We start from the raw sequence: 9311 nt of genomic DNA on the forward strand, positions 1-9311 counted from the left end.
TAAAAAAAAACCAAGAGCTTCCTGTTTTCTCCTATAGTGGCTGCATCTTCAAAATATACATCAAATCCCATAGATTTTGATTCTTATTTAGACCATCAGTTTAACAAAAGTGGTTTAATTTCTCATGAGTTTTTACTAAAATAAAAAACATCATTTTGTAGTATTATGACACAAACGAAACAGTAGTTAGTCCAAAACACAAACRAGTATAAAGATAAGTGAGTCATGCATATTGAAAAAGCTGGTGTCTGATTTGACCCTACCTTGATGATGTCCTCAGGTGTTCGCTCCACTTCTTTTAACCGTCTCAGAACCACCTCTTCRTTGGCAGAAATGCTGAGCTCCTGTATCTCCAAGGCATCGATCTCCTTTTCTATTCTGTACAAAAAAACAATCAACTGCTCATGAAAGTGGCACAAGTCTGATTCATGCAGTCACACCAATGGTTAACATGAACGAGTTTTATTTTGGTAAAGTTTATCTGTTCCATGATTGTCTCCATCAGGTGAAATGCTATAAGAAATTATCATTCAGTTAAAATAATTAACATCTTTTAACATCTTTTTCCTCATTTTGTGTCTGCTTCTATTTGTAATGTTATCACTCCTATTGTATTGTATTTAACTTTAATAGGAAGTGTGATTTTTCCATGTGAAAGGTGTTCTATTAGTTAGATGTACCTACTTATTAAATCACAGGACTTGTGTAATTTGTAGACTCAGCTCAGCTCATTATGTATCCAGTGTGGGATGTGCTGAAAGTCTGACTGTAATTTCAGTTTTGTTTTGTTTTTTCACATTCAGGTTACCTGAGGATGTTGCTCTGCAGCTGATCACTCTGCAGCTGCTCGTCTTGAGCTTGAAGCCTCATGGCCTCCTGTTCCTCCTCCGACTGCTGACTCAGACCGTCCATCAGCCATTGTTCCCTCAGGGATTTTTTCTGCCAGTTAAACACACCAACACACAGCAAATGCTGAAACAAATKTACACAGTTTCTACAGGGTTTTATATAAAGATATGTCTACATATAAGGATCAACTCAGAACGGATGGACTCTTGGCTGCTTTTAAATTTTGGACTGTTAAAAGACAAACTCTAGTTAGTTTTGATGTGAATAAAAGCCAGTTTTTATTGTCAAGTTGTGATTAAGGAATGCTCTATAGGAGAGATCAGTACACAAAGTGCTGCAAACTAATGATTCCACCCCTGCACTATTTCTTCGTTTTTTGTCTTGAGAAAATTATAATTTGAACATCTGTGACAACCAATAGACCAAGAACAAAACATTTTGTCAGCTACTATAAATCAGTATCTAAGTACAAAATGAATTGTAGTTTTGAGCATTTGCCTAAATTGTATACAATATAATAGAAGAAACACATTTTCATAAACCTTTTAAAATGTCCCTACCTGTGTCAGAGTGACCCCAATACATGCTTGTTTTTGATTTTCTTTATATTTAAATGGATTAGTTTTTTGTATTTTTTGTGAGCTTTGTTTGTTGAACTCACAGTGAGAGATAACTTAAGTTGTTAATACCTTTATATACTGGAGTTTTAATTTCTCCTCCTCAATCTGTCTTCTTTTCTTGGCGATGTCTTCTTGGATTCTTCTTTTGTCCTGTGGACAGAAAGTAGACGCTTACCTCATGTGTGCATTTTGTAGAGTGGAAACTATTCCACCTGTTGTGTCCCCCCTGCTGACCTTGAGCTGACGAACGGACACTCAAAGTCACAAGGCAGCGAGTGGTCTGCAACCTGTGGCTCTAGGACCACGGGTTACCATTAATGCCATTAATACCATTAATAATGCAAGGACCAAAACAAATTGATCAGGTTAGTAAATTACCAAATAACTTCCTTTAAAATCCATCAAACATTTGAACAGTTTTAACACATTTGGTGCAAGTTGCTGAGGAAAACAATTTATTCACTGACTACTGTACTACTGGTCATTACAATAAAGTCATTCTAAAAACAATGAGAAACAAAGTCGATATTTGCCCTTTGATAAAAAGTAATAAAAGTTAAAGTAAATTGAGCTTTTTGCATCATTAAAAAGAATTTTAGGTTTTTTTTCCACTCTGATTTTATGCTTTATTTCTTCCAAATGGGACACTTGTGTTAATATTTCCTCATAAATATAAAATAAACTCATATAAGTCTGTAGAATTTGTAGTTAGTGTCAATAAATAGGGGAAAACAAGCATTTCTTTTTTACTTTTTCTTGCCAACAAATGTCAACAGTTTATTAGATTTCTTTTAATTTAAGAAACAAACAAACTTTCACAATCTAGCATTTAAATAAAACCAAATAAGTTATTGGTTTTGTCACTCTGGTTAATTTATTTTAGTAGAAGAAGGAGCAGAAATGACTATTTAGGTTATAGATCTCTGCTCTAACTCTAACCTTTGTGTCTGTGTCCGACGGTTCACTATAACCTGCACAACCTGACATACTGTACTTATTAGCACCTCCAGCAGAAATGAGAATTCTCATTCATCAAAGAAAACAATATCATTGGCTTTTGGACACTCCAGTCTTGGAACATTAAATACAAAACACAAATTGTAAAACCCGTTCATTGTTTACTCCAAATCATATCATCTGTCCGAGGGTCTTGGATGGGACACTAGGACAGTCACTGATGGCTAAAGTTAGCACGTTGATCCAGCATCAGTGTGGCACTTAGTCCCAGTGAAAGAGGATCCCCCGGTGACGTCTGGTGCTATTCATAGCATGTCTCCGACTGAAATGTCTGCGCCATAAAAATCATTTCACACAGACAAAGAGTGAAAGGAAAAAAAACATTTAGTCTAACAATGACGAAATGCAAAAAAGGGAAATATGTTGCAGCTAAAACTGATTCAGATAAACTGATTTCAGTTTATTTATAAAGTGCCAATTCACATTAAGTGAAGTTATTCATTTAATAAATTAAAGTTAGTCATCTAATGAAGCCAAAACACTGCATCAAATCTTCACTTCATCCCGAAAGCATATCCTGAGCAGCACATTTCTTATACAATATTTAATGAAATGATTCTGCTGCATTTAAAATTGAGTTGAATCAAAACAAGCTTTTGTTACAGTGAAATATTAATATTCTACAACGATGTTTTTCAATCCCAGAAAAAGACTGCAGGGATTACACAGCAGGGACTCTTCAAATATAAAAACTTAATATTGTTTCCTGTCATGTCTTTTCTAAGCATCTATGTTTAAAATATATATCTTTCTGAAATTTYCCCTTAATTTAATACATGAAACTCCCTTTTCCATCCATTCATCCATTTTCTAATGAGTATGTGTGGTTAGACTGAGGCAGCAACAGCTCCAGGAGGGATACTCCTTCTCCCCAGCACCACTTTCCAGCTCTTCCTGGGGAATACCAGTGCTTTCCCAGTCTAGATATAATACATAATCCCTGTAAGTTCTGGTCCTGCAGATGGCAGATCAGATGCCTGAACCATCGCAGCTGACTCTTTTTGACTCAGAGAAGCAGTGGCTCTGAGCCAGCCCTACAAAGGAAGTTGGTGTCACCCATGTGTATCCAGGATCTCACTCTTCTGGTCCATACCTGATGACCGTGGGTAAGACAAGGAAGGTAAACAGACGTAGAAGAGAGCTTTGTTTTTCGGCTCAACTCTTTCGCCAGCATGACAAACCAAAGGCTGAGGATGAGGCCCCAATCAACAGATCCAGCTGCTGAGGGACCAAACAGCTCTGAAAAGGAACCTCGGTACCGCATCCACCCCCACCTTCCATCCCCACAGAATGCCTCAATCATTTCCCACACCTACAAAATACATGTTGACTGGAGCCAAACACCAATGACCACCTTAGCAACTCTACAAAGGTAATGTTTAGTGATGCACGACCAGGACGAAATCCACACTGGCCCTCCTGAATCCAAGGTTCTACGATCAACGCCTCCCTTCCAACACCCGTTTTACCAGAACCTTCTAGAAGTCAACTGAAAATCCTTCTCATTGCCCTCACCAGATTCCTCATATACACAGGTTTTTGCTTCTGCAACCACAGAGATAAAGTCCTTCTGTCCACCCTTTGACTGTCAAATCCCAAATACCTCTTTTCTCAGCGTGACGGCCTTCATTACTGCTGATCTCCACAAGCAGGTCCTTCACTAATCAGGCAACAACTCTTTTTACTTCCTGATTTTCTCTCTTTACCTGAGTGTCTGCTTTTCATCCAGATGTATGCAAACTCAGCTTCCACAATCATAGAATATTGATAGCAGGAGTGCTACACTCCTGTATGTTGGTATGTAGGTACAGTATGTTGTTCTTCTTGTGCGCTCAGTTTAGGGATAAACGTTGGTAAAAGATTGAAAGTGAAAAATGACAGAATAAAAAAAACATTAAAAGCAGTTTGATTTGTGTGTTGTTCATGTTTATTCTAATTATCTCCTGTATTTTCTGRGCAATAATCTTTTCTTCTAGAGAACTTCTCATAAATACCATTGAGAAGTCTTCCACCTAAAAACAGGAGGTCCCCACCATCATCAAGTACAAAATTAATGCAATATTATAATCCTTGCTTGTTTTGAGATGGGCCTTTACCGTGATTGCCTGGATCCTCTCTTTCAGCAGGTCAGCCTCCTCCATGACAGCCTACAAGAAAGACAAGCACAGTGAATAAATAGCATTAGGACAGGATTTAAGTCATTATTGTTTACACACTGATAACGCATGTAATTAAGTTCTTGTTTTGCTTCCTCCCTCTTCAAAATCAACAAACCAACACTATATAAATAGTAAAGCTTAAAGATAGACAAGTTTCAATGAAAAATGCAAATATTGTTAAAAAAAAACGTTAACAGGAAAGGGCAAAAATGGCCGACATCCATTAGTAAGGGTGTGTTTTTGTTCACAGTTTGTGCTTGATATAAAAGAACAGGTCAGGGAATGAAGGAGTATTAGGTAACAGTATAATTACTTATTCATTTAACAAAAGACAAATGAAATAAAGAAATCAGAGTATGTAAAACTAAATTAGTAATTGCCCGTTAGGAATTTCAAACAGTATAGTGGTATTGTTTAATTTATCACCATTGACACATCTCTAACAAAGCAGGATCTTTGTCAGTTTGCTGCTCTGAAGCATACAGGTGTGTGCCACAAAAYACCAAGGCAAAAACACATCCTTAAACAATTAAACAAACATCTGTAGCTGTCCAATAATTCAAATGTCACTTTCAAACATTTTATTGTCCAGAGAGAAATGTTAACCACAAGTGGAAAAYGCAACAGCGGCCAGTCTTCTCAGAAGTGGACATTCCARCAAATTTACCCTGAAGGTCAGACTGTGCATTACTGAGAGAAAAGAGCTGCAACTCTCACACATGCAGGTCTCTGTTAGCAGGTTAAAGGTCAAAAGGTCAACAACAATTACTTGAGGACTAAAGCTGAAAGGTTTGTTTGGGAAAAAAAGTTTATTTTCTGTTAAAAGAAAGCACATTTTTCAAAATTTTGTTTTGAAAGACAAGAATCACACCTTTAATGCTCAGCAGCCATTAAATTCAACAAACCATCAGAACCAGCAGAATCTACTAAGCAGGGGTGATGAGCTGACAGTCTGGGCTTGTTGGGCAGCTACAGCAGGGCCTGCGCACCATTCAGTCACTGAGTCAACTCCTTTAAATACCAAAATATTCTAAACTTAATCCTGAGGTTTAATCCCTAATCATTGTTACTGTTACTCCTGTAGTTGTAGGATCAGGAGATGATTGTCCTTCATAGGTAAATAGCCTAAACCAGTGGTGTCCAAAGTCGGTCCTCAAGGGCCGCTGTTCTGCATGTTTAAGGTGCTGCCCTGGTTCAACACAGCTGAACCTAAGGAGTGCTTAATTAGTGGGCCTCTGCAGACCTTGATGGCAAACTGTGAAGGTAAATCATTTGAATCAGCTGTACTGAAGCAGGGACAAATCTAAATCTAGCAGGAGACTGGCCCTTGAGGACCGGAGTTGGACATACCTGCCCTTAACCAAACCTAAACTTAATTCACACCTTAGTCCTAAACCTGACCCACAGTGTATCCTCCAATGGGGACTGAGCTTTGGTCCCCATGAGGAAMAGAGTCCTCACCAGGTTGTGTGCACCAGGAAAATGGTCAAAAATGGTCCCCACCAGGTAGCAAAAACATGTACACACACATACACGCGGTGGTGGGCGGTAATGACATTGAGGTGCAAATGCCTTTACTGGGTTGTACAAAAGCAAAAAGAAATGTAGATTCAGAACTGAAGAAATATTTCAAAAAAGGGAGTGACCACATTTTGAAGCTTTATTTATATGATGACTCAGCATGATTCAAATTCTTTGCTGATCCTGCAAGGGTGTCCTGATCCACGAGGGCCACAATCCTGTTGGATGTGAACCTGCCCCAACACAGAGATTAGAGAGGTAGTTAAATCACTGAATCAGGTAAACAGGTTAAACCTGCAGGATAGMGGCCCTCAGAGACCAGGAATGGACACTCCTATTGTAGACTGTTAAAAATAAACAGTTAAAGATAATAAATGAGCAGAAAAAATGAATTAATTTAATGACATGCCTGTGCCCTTCCTACATATTTCCCACAGTGCATTGTTGCACTTATGGGTGTCCATTTATATTATGATTTGACAGGTAGAGAGTTGGGGAGAAACGCAGCATGTCTGTGCCATCTGTCAGACAGGTGATTGGWCCAGGCCTGACTAATGGGAACAGTTATTAGCATGGTTGTGCTGGCAGTTTGTGGTATGATGCTGAACTGCCAGAGCAGGATGGTTGCTAAACATAAATCTGCACCTGACCACAGCTGATACAGAGAGAACAACAACATACCGTTGCTGTTTAAAATATCAACAAATAACCAATAAATTAACATAGTGAGGCTGTCATGTGGAGGAAATGGACAAAGAAGGTGATACAGTAGCAACATGTTGAATCAGATCCAAAGTAGGATTCATGTTTCCCTTTTTAACAACAGTGTGAAACTATAAACTATAAACCATTTAGTTCCTGCAGCAAATGTTCGAGAGGCACAGTATACCCTTGTGAAAACACACAATTTATAGTGCTGAGTCCCATCTCTGACTCTGATCAAATAATCATGATCAGTTTGATATTAACTCTCCCAATGTGATCTTATGTTTGGTTCAGTGACATTCTTCCACCACTTTCCAAATAACATTTGGAGATGTTGCAGTAATTAAACACTCCTAAAAGATGCTCTGCTGTATTTGCTCTCTTTGCCTTAGGGCACCAACACTGCATGATGCTAAAGACTCTGACAAAATAATTGGTTCTTGAGAATAAAAATAGGCTATCTCTTTAGTCACCCTCTACAAAACAGACTGGGCTCCCAACAGAGAGAAAACGGTTCATTCCATCTGCCCCATGTTGTGATATGAAAAGGCAACAAAGGTAAGTTATTTGCTATGATGAGTCGGGTTTTTKGTAACTATATTGCTATTTTAAACTAAATTTATATTATTTTCTCCAGTAGAAAATATCTATTAGCTACTTTAAGCTTTTACATATATAGTCTTTTGGTACTTTTAGTTAGCCTTTGCTAACATTTGACTAAATATAGTGTCCTGATGCATCTAAATATAAATTAATAGACTTAATATAATAATTAATTCTTAATACTTAATATCTTAATTAATAGACTAAATATAGCTTTTAGCTAGTATTTTTGCCACTTTTGGCTTTCAGTTCACCTTTAGTTTATTTTTGTTTTTTGTTTTTTTAGTTTCTTGTAGTGTTTTGCTCTTTTTAGCTATTAGAGTTGGTCTTCTTAAATACATTTAACTTTTAGCTAACATTTTGCTACTTTTAGTTTAGCTCCTTTAGCTTTTWTTTAGTGTTTTGCTCCTTTTAGCCTTTAGCTAATGTTTTTCCTTCTTTAGCTTTGATTTGGCTGCTTTGAGGTTTTTCAATACTTCTTTTAGCTTTTAGTCTGTATTTTGTGTCTTCTAATTATTAGCTAGAATTGCTATATTTTACCTTTTAGCGATAATCTGTTGTTTATACTTTAATAACTCAGTTTCAGTCATTTAGCAATCCTTCTCCTCACTGAATGTCTCAGAAAATACAACTTCCCAGTTATTTTTAAGTATTTAAATGTTCTCTAGGTGTGACTTCCAATGTTTTAATGCTGCAWGGTTATTTTTTTCTAACCAAGATGAAATTTACAAAGTCAATGAAAAGATTCTGAAAGGAAGAGTTTATTATATGTAAATATATGCAGGCAGTGCCGTGACAAGTGTGGACATGCCACAAAGTCCACATTATTTTCAGTTATTAGTGTAGGGAACACTCAGGTCAAAGCCATTCCTTTCACATTTTAGATGTAGGTGTGATATTTTTTAATATTCACACTCTGCTGCCTACACCCACACATTCTGCTTAATAACAAGCCTTTCACTCCAACAAGGCCAGCACAGGTCCATCATTCATTTTTCTTTTGGACGACATTAACTGTTTGATTTCCAACTGTTTGATTTCCAAATGCACAGTTGTAGTYAGAGGATTCATCTTCAGAGGAAATCTTTTTAAAAAATGCTGCAATTAGATTTATTTAAAAATGTATCCAGCTGTCAAGATGATCAAGGCAAATATGTCTCAAGTCCAATAAAACCAGCGATATTGTTGCTTCATCAGATTAATCATTATTTCCATTCATTTTTACATTTTATTTATGGTGCTACTTTTAAATGTCATTGATGAGAATTTAGAGAATAAAATAAAAGTTAWATAAAGATCAAGCTACATCTGATGTCATTTAATGATCAGAAACAACAGTCTTATAGCAATTTAAAACTGTTTTGGTTAAACCTTGCAGAATGCACAGCCTTGCAAGAAGAGACATTGCTCAGATTATGTGTTTAGGATGACTCTCAGCCATAAGGGTCCATATGGGCACCAGTGATCCTTGTGACCCTGAAAGGAAGAAGCGGGTAGAGATAATGGATGGATATTTGATCTCATTTGGTTCATTATTCCTTATGGCCACAAAAAAGTGAAATATATAACTAAACTGACAGACTGACCTGTAGGATCAGATGTTTCCTGTGAACAAGATAAAAAAAAACACCAACATGGGAACAGTTGGTGTTCATTGCACATCATGTATACTGTAGAAACAAATCCCACTAAGCACTGAATGATAGGAAGAGAAGGAGCAACAGAAGGTCATGCTGCTGGTTAGTTTATCCACCTGTTGACACTGCTAGGTTTGATCCTGCACGGCTGAAAATAGAGTCACTGTCTGCCTTGCAGCTGGACCTGACTGATTCTACAT

At 37.2% G+C, this 9311-nt stretch overlaps 1 protein-coding gene across 1 annotated transcript in view; it reads right to left on the reverse strand.

The window, feature by feature from the left end:
• Positions 1-9311, reverse strand: part of palmdb (palmdelphin b) — a 37360-nt gene that overhangs the window by 21372 nt on the left and 6677 nt on the right. Inside the window, exons 2-5 of the mRNA XM_014023792.1 lie at positions 4583-4633; positions 1539-1619; positions 809-939; positions 264-378 (exon numbers count right to left, since the gene is read on the reverse strand). Coding sequence (XP_013879246.1) covers positions 264-378; positions 809-939; positions 1539-1619; positions 4583-4627 — 372 coding nt within the window. The 5' untranslated portion in view covers positions 4628-4633. The remainder of the gene's footprint in view (positions 1-263; positions 379-808; positions 940-1538; positions 1620-4582; positions 4634-9311) is intronic.

This window comes from Austrofundulus limnaeus, unplaced genomic scaffold (assembly GCF_001266775.1).
Source record: "Austrofundulus limnaeus strain Quisiro unplaced genomic scaffold, Austrofundulus_limnaeus-1.0 Scaffold390, whole genome shotgun sequence".
Classification (NCBI taxonomy): Eukaryota; Metazoa; Chordata; class Actinopteri; order Cyprinodontiformes; family Rivulidae; genus Austrofundulus; species Austrofundulus limnaeus.